The sequence below is a fragment of the Ostrea edulis genome, chromosome 2, assembly GCF_947568905.1.
Source record: "Ostrea edulis chromosome 2, xbOstEdul1.1, whole genome shotgun sequence".
In the NCBI taxonomy this organism is placed as follows: Eukaryota; Metazoa; Mollusca; class Bivalvia; order Ostreida; family Ostreidae; genus Ostrea; species Ostrea edulis.
In genome coordinates, this window is record NC_079165.1 from 92,398,187 (window position 1) to 92,411,259 (window position 13,073).

The window sequence follows — 13,073 nt, forward strand, 5'->3', positions numbered from 1 at the left end:
TATATACATTCTATGATAATTCTTGCATATTGACATATTGCACCTTTGGAATTCTTGAGAAGATATTTCAAAAATGTTCTTGTTAATTTGCATGAAGATCTTTTAAATCCAGTTGTGTCCATTAGACCCCTATCCTGGTTTGAATAAACTTGAATCTTCATTATATACATATATAATAAACTTGAATCTTCATTATAGAGGATAAGGAAGTTTTGACTTTTCTGGTTTAGTGGTTCTTGAGTAGATTTTTTCAATACATGATGTTACCTTAAAGGGGAATCCCTTAAAGGGGAATGTCCCTTCATTTAAATGAACTTTAATCTCTTTTACAAAAAGATGTTTTATTTTAAGTTTGTTGGAAATATTCACCCAGTGGTTCTTAAGAAGATGAAACTGAACAGTCAATGTTTATTTAGTATATACACACATACATAAATATCAAGGATAACCCATAAAACCTCAAAAGCTTATCTCCAATGGGGTCCTTTTTGATGCACGGATGTTGGTGCTAGGAGGAAACCCATGTGCCTGAACAGAAGGCCACCATACCCTCTCAAATACAAGCACTGCCGACCACGGGGATCGAGCAGTGAGAAGCGAGAGCGCTACATTGAGATGGTTCAATTTACACCAGACAGACACCAGACAAGACTAGATCTTGAGCTACAGCTTGTCATCTAAGGAAAGGCACCCCTTAATGACAAACAGCCAAAATAGAAGAACATAAAACCAAAGAATGAGCCCACATCTATCTACCTGAAATCTGTGAAAGGTGTCCAGCTAGCTCTTAATGCAGTTTTTTTTATGAAAAAGATGGAGAAAAAAACACAAGTGATTGTACAGAATTAATAGCGCTATTCATCATGGAAAATCAAGTGACAAATGAAGACCTGTTTTTACAGTATATACTACGCAATATTTTACCCAGGAAATTTCTGTCCTAGTGAACCAATCAATGAATTTGTCTCATTGCAATTTTAGAGGTAAACAACTCTTGTTAAATCAGCCCAGTTTTAAATTTACCCACAAAGGATTTGGGCAAAAATAAAACAGGCATAAAATTTTCTCATAACACCAATATCAACATATTTGCCCATTATACTGTACTAGTGAATTCCATATCTTAAAAAATGCAGAAAACAGCACATTTTACATCACAGCTCATGACGGAATGGTAAAACATTTAAAATTATGCAGTACAAATCACAGAGGAGACCTGGCTATTGTATAACTCCCACCTCCTCCCATGAAAGACCCAACTTGTTGCATACCTCAATGGAAAAGTCAATATTATCCATGTTGAAAGAGTCACAAAATAAATTTCCTGTCCTCAATACTGATTTCTATTGTGGAATATGATTTAACAAAGTTTGTAATTATTCACAATCTCCACGAAAATTGGTCTAAAGTATCATTCTTTTTTTTAGGCATGGACACTTTTTTGCCTAGATTTTATGGGCACCATGCATGAACAAAAGCTGTTTTCAGACATACATTTGTGACATTAAAATTTACAGTCATTTGAATACATGATTCCCACTTGGCTCCCACAATTCCTGAAGAGAAAAAGCCTTGAAAAATACTGACTTTTGGCTCATCTAAAGAAATGGCAGAAAATTTATGTAATTGATGCCAAACATTGAGAATTTAATATTTCTTGCTGAAATAACGTGTAGTTTAAAGTACTAGCAGAATTAGGGCCATCTTACACAGTTCATGAATTCAGTCCTTTATAGATAAGATAAGTTTATTCCAATTTTGGGCCCAGAGGGCATAACAGTAAGACATTTTATATATATTTTGCCAAAGTTCAATTCTTCTTTTTTTTTATTTGTGTTGTTTCACACACTTATTGTTATGACCATTGTGTCTCTCAACACTCTAATTGACCACAACCAAAACATTACACCAATGAAACCAATGAAATGTGTCATTTATCACTTGGTCATGGAGAAACACTTCGGTTGTGATTAATGTACCAATAGTTATTGTGAAACAACACTGACATAGAAACGAATACACAGATTTTCATATTTTGGAGAGAGGGAGGGATATACAGGATCAAGACCACATGTGCCTGTGATAAAAAAAAATGTGTAAATGAGATTCACAGCAGCAATAAAGATAACAAGTATTATCATTAAATAAATAAAATAAATACATTAAAGTTCCCTCGTGTCATTGATAACACACAGATCAGATCATATATCTTACATGCATTAACTTACATTAAAATAAACAGAATAAATAACTTCCAATTCCCTATTTGTTATGTTGTCAAGAATTATACACAAAATTCAAATACAATATGAAAGTCATAAAGAACACAAATCCATAGGAGACACTTGAAAACCAGTCCAGGTTTCTAATGAATCTAACAAACAATCTGAAGGAGTTACTGAGATCATGTGATATGTACTTTTGGAGGACCTCTAGATTTTCCTGTACTTTATCCTGTTCCCGCTGGTACGAAATATACAAGCTTACCAATAAAGCCATCACATCAGAGGCGATCAGCATGTAGAAGACATTGTTCCAGCCTGAAGACTCAATCACTCCAGCCAGCAGGGGGCCCACGGCAGCTCCTACACAGTCCAACAAAAGTACACATAAACAAATGAAAAGATCAATATTGTTTGTATGTACAAGTATTCTATATAATTACCAGCAATTTTCTAACAACCATATATCTGATATAACGGTGTTTTACATCTAAATCTAATCCAGACTTCGATGAATAATTTACAATAATTGGCACAAGAAAATGCTTTGAAATAATAAATGCAAAATCCTCAAAATGGTATTCATTAAACATAAGCATTTCTCTTCCTTGAGTTTCACATTATCAGAAGCTAGTAACAAAATGATGATCGATAATGACTGAAAATCAGTCAGCTGAATTATCAATTTTGTTGATTGATTACAATTTCCTCTGGAGTTAACACAGACAAATGTCCTTTTCCGGTTTCATTATTAGATACTGACCAATACTTCCTGTTCCATCGATGATGGCAGTGACTGTTGATAAGGCTTTTGCATTTCCTCTCAGGATTTTGTGTGTTCCTAAGTCTGCACTGACAGCAGTGGTAATCAAAGCATAGGGACCATTGACAAAGAACCCACACAACATTGACAAGCCTGCAGTAAAAAAGATAAATTCATGATTGACTGTAGTTTTAAATCTATTTTGTTTGGAATATACATGTACGGTTCATGTTACTAGACATGCTGAAATGATCTGCAATTTAGGATTTTTTTTCTTGAATTTAATCATGGTCAGGAAAATGTTTCACTAAGATAACCAGCCTGTATTTTAGCATAGTCTGCATTCTGTAAACAACACAAATTCCTTAAAATATTGATTGCTTGCTTATTTTAGGAATATAATCTCAAACATATAAGCTTTCTATACTCTATTTTAATAGGAGTATTTATAGTTATGAAGGAGTGAAGTATATTTACCTATGCTATGTCCGATACTCAGACTGCCATACAAGTTATAAATGTAAAGCTGAAACAGAAATAAATTCAAATCAATGTATAAGTTAGAATCCAATGGGAAGGTAAAGACGTATAAACACTACATACTATAGGTGCTGATATAACCAGCATGATGACGCATGTGGTGGCCCTCATACCGCTGAAGTCTGAAAACAGTCCCGCTACGATGCCACCTTCAAAGAGATACTTCAACTTACTCGCAACCCAAAACTTTGTTGTTAGTCTTAAAAAGTAGCACTTCTTCTTTGTGTCATATGAATCAAGAAAAAGTCTCACCAAAAATTCCTCCCACATCAAACAGCGTGGAAATATCGGCAGCCCTCTCAGGATCATAATTGGCTACAATTCAAAACCAAGTTACATAAAATCTCAACACACAAAATCAGCATGCCACTTAATTTCTAATATTCAAATTTATCGATTAAAAACTCACTAAATAAGAATTCTAGCGTGTTCTCTACATTAGCAATTATGAAAGTATTTTTCTTTAACAATGAAAATTTAACACATACACGTATATCTTTTTCGCTTGTACTTTCACTTAGTAGTAAATCAAGACAAATATATACTTTTCACTGCACTGAAATTTAATTACCAGTCGTGATAACCTAGTGTTCTCGCTTTGTAAAAAGAAGGGGCACCCTGTGTTTGATTTTTGATACTAATGCTGTGTTTAAAGGGACTGATTCATGATTTTCCCCAAAATCTTGTTTTTAACTTTTAATGATCAAAATCTACTGTCAAATGTGTTTAAAAGGTTTCATAAAAAAATTAAGGTTATACATTATCACAGAAGCTCATTTTAGAGAGTTTATTATTTGTTTTATAAACAAGATTGCGATATGTTATTGTTTACGAAATTTTCAAAAGGAATGAATATCAATCTAAGTTTATAATATCTATCGTATTTCAAACATTCTTTAGGTAAAATGTGTCATCTAAAAGTCGAAATTTGTGACTATGCAAAATTAAGATGGTTTAAATTACAAAATTAATATTTTACTGGTTTGGTTGTTTACATAAAAAGACTCGAGTCTTTGTTTACATAACACAGAGTTAAGGATAAAACATAGCTTTTATTCTTCCATTCAAGAGGTTAAAATTTTGGCTGTCAACATAAAATGAGCTATATTTTTAATGTTTAACATCAAATGAAAAAAAAATTTTTTTTTCAAAAATCGTGAACCAGTCCCTTTAACATAGGTATTGACTGCTCTTTCAACAAGCACCCAGCAGAGGAAGAGAAGGTCACAGGTCTTTTAGATATCACCTTAACAACGGCGGTCCCATATCATGGCAGGTGTTGGCACAACATAGAACCCTAACTGTTATGCAGGAGTCAAAATTTGTGGCACTTCACCTTATAGCTAGTGGTGTCTCTACATGAGTAAAATATTCTACTATTGACCATAAAACAACATACAGAAACTGAAATTTAATTCTCTGAGTCAGCCATTTTGTGAGACAATATTTAAAAACACCATCAGTAGGATCCGTCTTTATATCAGCTGAATTCAGGAAGATCCCTCTTATATCAGCTGAATTCAGGAAGATCCCCCTTACATCAGTTGAATTCAGGAAGATCCCTCTTTATATCAGCTGAATTCAGGAAGATCCCTCTTATATCAGCTGAATTCAGGAAGATCCCTCTTTATATCAGCTGAATTCAACTTCCTCTATGACCAACAGAATTTTCTGATTTCTTATCATTTTTTTAAGCATCAGACAGTACATTCATCTTGATCCGACATGGATCTTTAGTCAAAGTTTCCTATGTATGCTTGGTTACTAGAAGATAACTAACAATATGACAGACCAAGGGACATAACTAAACACATTTCTAATGAAATGAAAACAAGTAAAACCTCGTTATCTCGAACTCGATGGGACCGAGAAAAAACTTTGAGATATCTGAGGGTTTGAGATATCGAGGGTAAAATACTTAAAGAATAAGTGGTTGGGACTTCTGAATCACTTTGACATACCCATGGTATTTGCGATATTGGTGTTCGAGATACCCAAGTTCAACTATATCTTTGGACCATATGTGTCCCAGCGGTACCCACCTTTCACATGAATATACTTTGGCAACCAGAACAGGAATGTGTAACTAACAAGTTTGGCAAAGAAAAGGCACAATGAAAACTCTATCACACCCTGTAATGGAACATACTCATCGTGTATATAGACATCAAACAGAATTAAAATGTCTTCGAAGAAAATGGGTTTCACAGCTGTAGCATATTATCAATGTAATATCTATATTCATATTAGAAATTTTCTTTTATACCATACATAAACTTCTTGTAGAAGTTTTTTTTTTACAAAAAGAAAAAGATTGTGAATAAAATTTGATTTGATAGCTCAAAATAGTTATTGCTTTTAGAACAAATATATACACAGTGTGTACAAAATAGTTACTGCTTTTAGAACGAATATATACATGTACAGTGTTGCATAGGTTCAGTCAAGAGTTCACATTAGAAGTAAAGTCTTGGGTCTTTCAGACGAGTCCTTATATACTGGTGACCAGCATCTCAGTAGATACTGACAGGATAAAGAATCTGAACAACTAAATAAAAAGTACCCCACCTAGGTCAAGGTCTGTATCACTTCCAACTCAAAGCTGGTGACATCTCAAAATGAGCAGAGAATCTTAAATCACCGATACAGCCACCTGGCCTCTACTTGTTTTAGTGTTGTGAACTGACTGAAATTATGATTTTGGTTTGCTTTGATTCAGCATCGTCGGATACCCACGGCTGATCTCGTCTTCTACTCATCAAGACGAGATCAGCCGTGGGTATCCGACGATGTGATTGGGCGACTTACTGGAATAAAAATTGCTGCTAACAGTGATATAGGTTTTTCTTTGGACTTGTCCATTGACACGAGGGAGGTCTGTGATTGGCCGTTTGATGTTCCGTATTCCTGTAACACACTGATACTGTATAAGAATTACACTCATCTATCAATTCTACACATACTGATACTGTATAAGAATTACACTCATCTATCAATTTTATTGACAAAATCCATATTTACAGACAGAGATGTTAACTCATTACTAAAATTAACATGAACACAATTTTAAAAAAACATAATCTCATTGTGTGACCGACTTCAATATAAGATGATTCAATTGAAAATCAATACAAGAAAAGTTTAGTTTATGTAAGGTTAAATGCAGTTGCAAGCCAAGCTAGGGTATGCATGTTAGCAGGGTAAAGTCTAATTTGGCCAATGCATGGAGTATGTTTGACAACAACTATCAATTTCTCTGTGGAAAACATATTATATATTTAATTCATGCTTTTCATATGGAAAAACAAAGAATGATAAATAAAATATTATAAATTTTCATATATGCATATACATATTAACATATATGCCAGGGTGACACAAATGCCCCCACCGACATACAAATTTGAAAATCCAAGGATGTTAAAATCAATATTGGGTGCAAATAAAACAAAATTAGAATATAATATTAAATATGCTGCTTTTGTGATGACACTATCAGAAAGTAGAAAGGAACACATGGACTTATTCTATTAATTTTATAGAGAACATTGTATTTATTTTTAAAAGATAAAAAAAAACCAAAGTAGACAATAAAACGACATTTTGTGTAAATCAAATTTAAAGGATGTTTTTACATTGCTGTTCATTTGATATACTTTATAACAAATTGATAAATGAATTTAATTAAAATGAAAAATTCCTAGAAGTACATTTCTATCAGAGAAAAAAAGATTGATATTGACAGTGAATAATTTTCAAAGTCCAAGGGCAATAACTTTTGTAAAAACAAGCTGACAGGCATAAAACTTGATCTTTAAGTCATCAATATAAAGGTCAAACATCAGCTCATTGTCTACAAACACAGTCAAAAGAAGTCCAGAAAACTGTCAATAATTAGAAAATTTCAATGTCAAAGGTTAATAACTTCTGTAAAAATAGGTGGACATGAAACTCGATCTTCATCTTTAAGTCATCAATATATTGTGACAAAAAATCAGCTCATATATCTATGAGCACAGAAAAAAAGTCTGGAAAACTAGGACTGAATGACAGAATGTCGGAGGGATGGAATGATGGATGGAAGGAGGTTACATAGTATGCCACAAGCCATTCTATGGCAGGGGCAGGAAAAATGCTACAATGAGTCAAAAATGTTTTCCCATTGTAGCTATGATTTTCAAAAATTGTGCATTTCAAATTTTTGTATTGCAATATATTTCTTAACATCATAACTTGACTTCAAATGAAACAATAGCCCAATAAAATTTGATAGTTTGTTCCACTTGAAGCAGGAAGAACTGGATTGTTCTGTGAAAAGAAATTGGCATGCTAAGGATTCACAGTTACAGGATGAAGACAGTGAATGAAATTAGTCAACTGATTTAGCTATTCAAGTGAGGGGTGTTACTACACAACAGTAATCAGGTGCTTATATACCACTGCTATAAACATACACTGATTCGCTGGACACTTTTAAGAGACTCTAGCAAGGGATCATCTTCCTACAATATAGAACAAGAAATATACGTGCTGTGTTCCTCAATTCCATCTCGTACAGCTAGTTATTGTAGGCAACCTTAATTTCACTGTAGTTTGTTTTTCACTATATTCACTGGGACAAATTAAAAAAAAAATTAGATGAATCTTCTGTAAATGATGCCTAGCATGTATAGCACTGTAAGCTGGATTCAACATTCTCCTTCTAGCATGCTAAAAGACACTGTACATTTGTACTACAGTACTAACACATAGACATTGTACATCTGTACTACAAGTACTAACACATAGACACTGTACATCTGTACTACAAGTACTAACAAATATAGCACTGTACTGCAGTGGACAATCAAACTAGCCAGTCTGTATCTGAGAATTTCAAAGATTGTCTTACTAGCTTTTTATCTACAATTGCCATGGGGATACAACAATTCCCTTTTTTCTATGGAAACAAATGTCATGCATTAGATACAATATCTTACTACACGATATTTAAAAAAAAACCCCAAAAAACAAATGTAGTTTCACATCCATGTAACTCATCTAAACTCTCAATTAAATTATAACAGTATTAATAAAACCAGTACCTCTCAGATTCTGTACATACATTTAGGAAATGAATTTCGTTTTAAGAAATACCTGAGGGTATGAACTGAGGTGCTTCACACTGGCTGACTTCATGTAGTGTGTTAGCAGGCTGGTGTCAAGTGTTGCAGTCCATATCATCATGTATTTTCAAAAATGACATTTACAGTATTTCAATTTTCTTATATTTAAATTCTAGTAGGTGTACAAAATATATCAAGTAGTTCCGTATTCATACGCACATTGTTTACAACTGCAGCGCGTTCATGTGAAAATGCCGATTATTATGAAGAAATCAAAGGCAAAAATGTTGGAAATGTAAATATATAAAAAATATATGCACATATCTCTACATTAAATGTATCATCACAATATGAAAATAATGAGTAAATTTCAACATTCACCAATAATTAGTAATGAATCTGTTTGTGAAGCAACTTCATTTCTGTTGCTCAATGCAGTTTACAATGATCAATCAAAAAGCCAGAGTTAAAGTATCTTTGGCACACGCAAATACCGCATTGTGGTTTTTGTTTTAATGGAGTGCTAATTCTGGCGGCTGGTTTCAAATATCAATGAAATAGCCAAATTTACAACCCCTAAGTCACCAAGATACCTTTATCTCTTAAATTCCCCACATCTTACAACCCCATAAGTCACGGAGATACCTCTATCTCTTAAATTCTCCAAATCTTACACCAAACCAAAATCCCCATGATACGGTATATTGTGTTAATATTAGTAAAAAAGCAAATGATTCTGTCTAAAGTCCCAGCTGTTAGTGACCAGCTGACTGTGATATTTTACCATATAATTCTCTGTATTCTGGAAAATTGCATGTTTAATTACTTCAAGTTTTAATATAAATACACCTTGCAGGATATCGTAATTCACATGAGGTTAATTAGAATTAGATATTTCATGGACATAAAAATCTCTTACCAAATCTGATCTCTCATTGACATCCTCGGAGTACTGAATCTGAAACAAACATCTGATCAGACAAACATTTCTACATCTTTAATGAAGACGCACCTACTGCAGGCTTCTAAGTTTGTTTTAGAATGGTCTTTGGTTTACACATGACTAAAAGAATACTCAGATTCAATGGTCTATGATAAGTTAGTTAGGGAAATCTGAATAAATCAACCATCTCTGACAAATATTTTGCATGAACTTTAAATGATATTTCAAACAATTAAAACTGACAATCCAAACTTAACCTTGGAAAAAAAACCTTTATGTATAGTTAGGAATCAATTTTTTTTTTCCATGGAAGTGCATTACACATACTGCTTTCTGAAAATTCTTTCTCATGACAAAAACACATCATTACTTTGTCATGATTATCTTAGTTGCCCATATTGAAATATATGATAGAGTAAGGCGACTAGGACAATATTTGCCAGATTTTGACCAAAGATGAATGACAAAATTTGCCAGACTTTTAACAAACCAAGATGATTGGGACAGTGTCTGAGATTTCACTACTTCACACAAGGAACACATCCAGTGGGCTGTGCTCACAATAGATTTGACATCTGTAAAGCAATGCCTTGTTCATATGGAAAATCTTAATATATCAAATCCCATACTTGTTCCATTTCACTATATCATTGTACACATTTACTAACATATGGACCATAATGCCTGCATTGTGATAACTTCAGCTTAATATAGGGGTCCTAATGCATTAGGCAATCACAATATAATGTATATAAACCTATAAAGGGTTAATAATATGTATATTAAAGGGTTCCTATATCTCTTTGTACAGGTCAGGACTCACCCTTGTATTTGTTGTCTGGTCTGGCAAATCACAATTCACTTCATCTGGACCTGATTAAAAATAGAATGAATTATGCCTCAAGTTTTCTGATGCATCAAAAACCTTTCCCCTCTATGATTGAACAAATGTTCGAATACATTAATTAAAAATTCCCATTAAGAACAAACAACATACTTGGCACCATGAAGAAGAAGACTAGAATGCCCAATACAGTGATGATGATTCCTGGCACAATGAATGACCAGCCCCAGGCATTGTTCACAAAGATCCCTGCAATCAGAGACCCGAGGATGTTTCCAACTGAGGTATGTGAATTCCAGATCCCCATGATAAAGCCACGTCTGCAAGGGAAAATATCAACGGGTCAAAGAATCTAGGGTTAAAATGATACACTTCCTTCACAATTAAATAAGTATCATAGAAGTTTGTTGCGATACGGTTATTTTCTATATGATACATTCAGGTTCATCAAACATGGTAAAAGGAACAAATGTCGTGGGGTTCGTAGCTTTTTAAAATTTTCATTTTTACTTCACTTAAGTTATTCCAACTCAATAACAACATAAACCTTGTCGATTGTAATCAGAAATGGAAATTATGATTGACTGGAATATACTGAAAACAAATTGAAAAGAATAAAACATAAACTCTTTAAACTTCATTGTCACAGAAATTGACTAGAACAAATTTAATTACATGTAAATTGATTCATTTTGAATCTAGTAATATTTTTAAACAATATTTCACAAAAAATCATCTGGAATAACGATATTTGACTTGAAGAATGTAATCAAGAGTGTCAACTGTTTCAATTTCTGGAGACAACACTGCTCTTTGTGTGTTCACTATGTCTCCTGCAGTAGAGAATGCACTCATATGCAACAGATAAAGATAATATTTTACCATCATGGAAAGTATTGGTCTTTCAACTGTACATACTAATTATTGTTTGCATCGGCCATGTTGTTTTACATGTGTTTGTTACCGATCCCAGTACTGACTATCACTTCATTACCAATCCCAAAAATAAAAGTGTAATGAACCAAATATACAAGTGTAATGAACCAAAAATAAAAGTGTAATGAACCAAAAATACAAGTTCCGTACCGTGTATTGAACCAACAAAAAACACCATGATGAATCGATACCACAAGGAACCGTTTCACTCTTACGAGAATCTTAGTGTTATGTCTTGAAAATTCTTAGAGCCAGTACACATATACGTATTTGTGCATACCTCTGTGAGACTAAAAATATTTATAAACTTACTTTCCTTTCCCATACCAGTTTCCCATACATGTCACTACTGAGGGCCAGCCTGTGCTCTGCACAAGTCCTCCAATGATCTGAAAGACAAAACCACAATCTATACAAAATATCGCTGTCCATATATCACTGAGGGCCAGCCTGAACTCTGCACAAGTCCTCCAATGATCTGAAAGACAAAACCACAATCTATACAAAATATCGCTGTCCATATATCACTGAGGGCCAGCCTGAACTCTGCACAAGTCCTCTAATGATCTGAAAGAATGTACCATCATCAATACACAATGCTACTGAATTTTTTTTTCCATTTTTCCCATAGTTAATTTCAAATTCGTATCAGTCTTACATTCTATTACATAGTGTTTGTTAACCTGGACTCCTATGAAGAATACGATTGAATGGATATCCCAAAAGTACCCCATTCCAAAAGCTGCTGTCATGACACCACTGCTGATCATGCCTAGCGACAGAAAGTATCGCAGATTCATCCGCTCTGCAATGTGACCACTGAAAATAAAATATCTAGAATTAGAAACAAGAGACCCATTAGCCACATCAATCACCTGAGTCACCATGACCCATATTTAAAGATTTTCCCTATATATTTGCATGTAAAACTTTGATCCCCTATTGTGGCCCCATCCTACGACCGGGTGCCATGATTTTTACAAACTTGAATTTGCACTATGTCAGGAAGCTTTCATGTAAATATAAACTTTTCTGGCTCAGTGGTTCTTGAGAAGAAGATTTTTAAAGAATTTCCCTGTATATTTGTATGCAAAACTTTGATCCCCTATTGTGGTCCCATCCTACGACCGGGTGCCATGAATTTTACAAACTTGAATTTGCAATATGTCAGGAAGCTTTCATATAAATGTAAACTTTTCTGGGCCTAGTGATTCTTGAGAAGAAGATTTTTAAAGATTTTCCCTACATATTTGCATGTAAAACTTTGATTGCCTATCATGGCCCCATCCTACCCCCATGGGTCATGCTTTTAACAAACTTGAATCTGCACTATGTCAGGAAGTTTTCATGTAAATTTCTACTTTCCTGGCACAGTGGTTCTTGAGAAGATTTTCAAGGATTTTACCTATATATTTGCATGTAAAACCTTGATCCCCTATTGTGGCCCTAACCTTCCCACGAGGGTCATAGTTTTAGCAAACTTGAATCTGCACTATGTCAGGAAGCTTTCATGTAAATCTCAGCTCTTCTGGGTCAGTGGTTCTCGAGAAGATTTGTAATGACCCCAACCTATTTTTGTATTTTTGTGATTATCTCCCCTTTGATGGGGGCATGGCCCTTTGAAGAGCCTTGAATCCCCTTTATCCAAGGAAGCTTTGTGCTAAGTTTAATTGAAATTGGTCCAGTGGTTCTGGAGAAGATGAAAATGTAAAAAGTTTAC

The 13,073-nt window shown here is 33.9% G+C and overlaps 1 protein-coding gene across 9 annotated transcripts in view; it reads right to left on the minus strand.

The window, feature by feature from the left end:
* Positions 1-13,073, minus strand: part of LOC125678436 (glucose-6-phosphate exchanger SLC37A2-like) — a 31,647-nt gene that overhangs the window by 4,615 nt on the left and 13,959 nt on the right. The window contains exons 5-19 of one of the 9 annotated variants that reach the window (XM_048916894.2): positions 12,037-12,172; positions 11,666-11,742; positions 10,571-10,737; positions 10,397-10,446; positions 9,550-9,588; positions 9,415-9,432; positions 7,980-8,027; positions 6,334-6,432; positions 5,568-5,658; positions 3,778-3,840; positions 3,589-3,674; positions 3,463-3,511; positions 2,986-3,138; positions 2,488-2,585; positions 757-786 (exon numbers count right to left, since the gene is read on the minus strand). In XM_048916894.2, the coding sequence (XP_048772851.1) occupies positions 781-786; positions 2,488-2,585; positions 2,986-3,138; positions 3,463-3,511; positions 3,589-3,674; positions 3,778-3,840; positions 5,568-5,658; positions 6,334-6,432; positions 7,980-8,027; positions 9,415-9,432; positions 9,550-9,588; positions 10,397-10,446; positions 10,571-10,737; positions 11,666-11,742; positions 12,037-12,172 (1,180 nt within the window). In that variant the 3' untranslated portion in view covers positions 757-780. Of the gene's footprint in view, positions 1-756; positions 2,586-2,985; positions 3,139-3,462; positions 3,512-3,588; positions 3,675-3,777; positions 3,841-5,567; positions 5,659-6,333; positions 6,433-7,979; positions 8,028-8,416; positions 8,465-9,414; positions 9,433-9,549; positions 9,589-10,396; positions 10,447-10,570; positions 10,738-11,665; positions 11,743-12,036; positions 12,173-13,073 lie in introns of all 9 variants that reach the window. The other 8 variants (XR_008800273.1, XR_008800274.1, XM_056155509.1 and 5 more) reach the window with 8 other exon arrangements.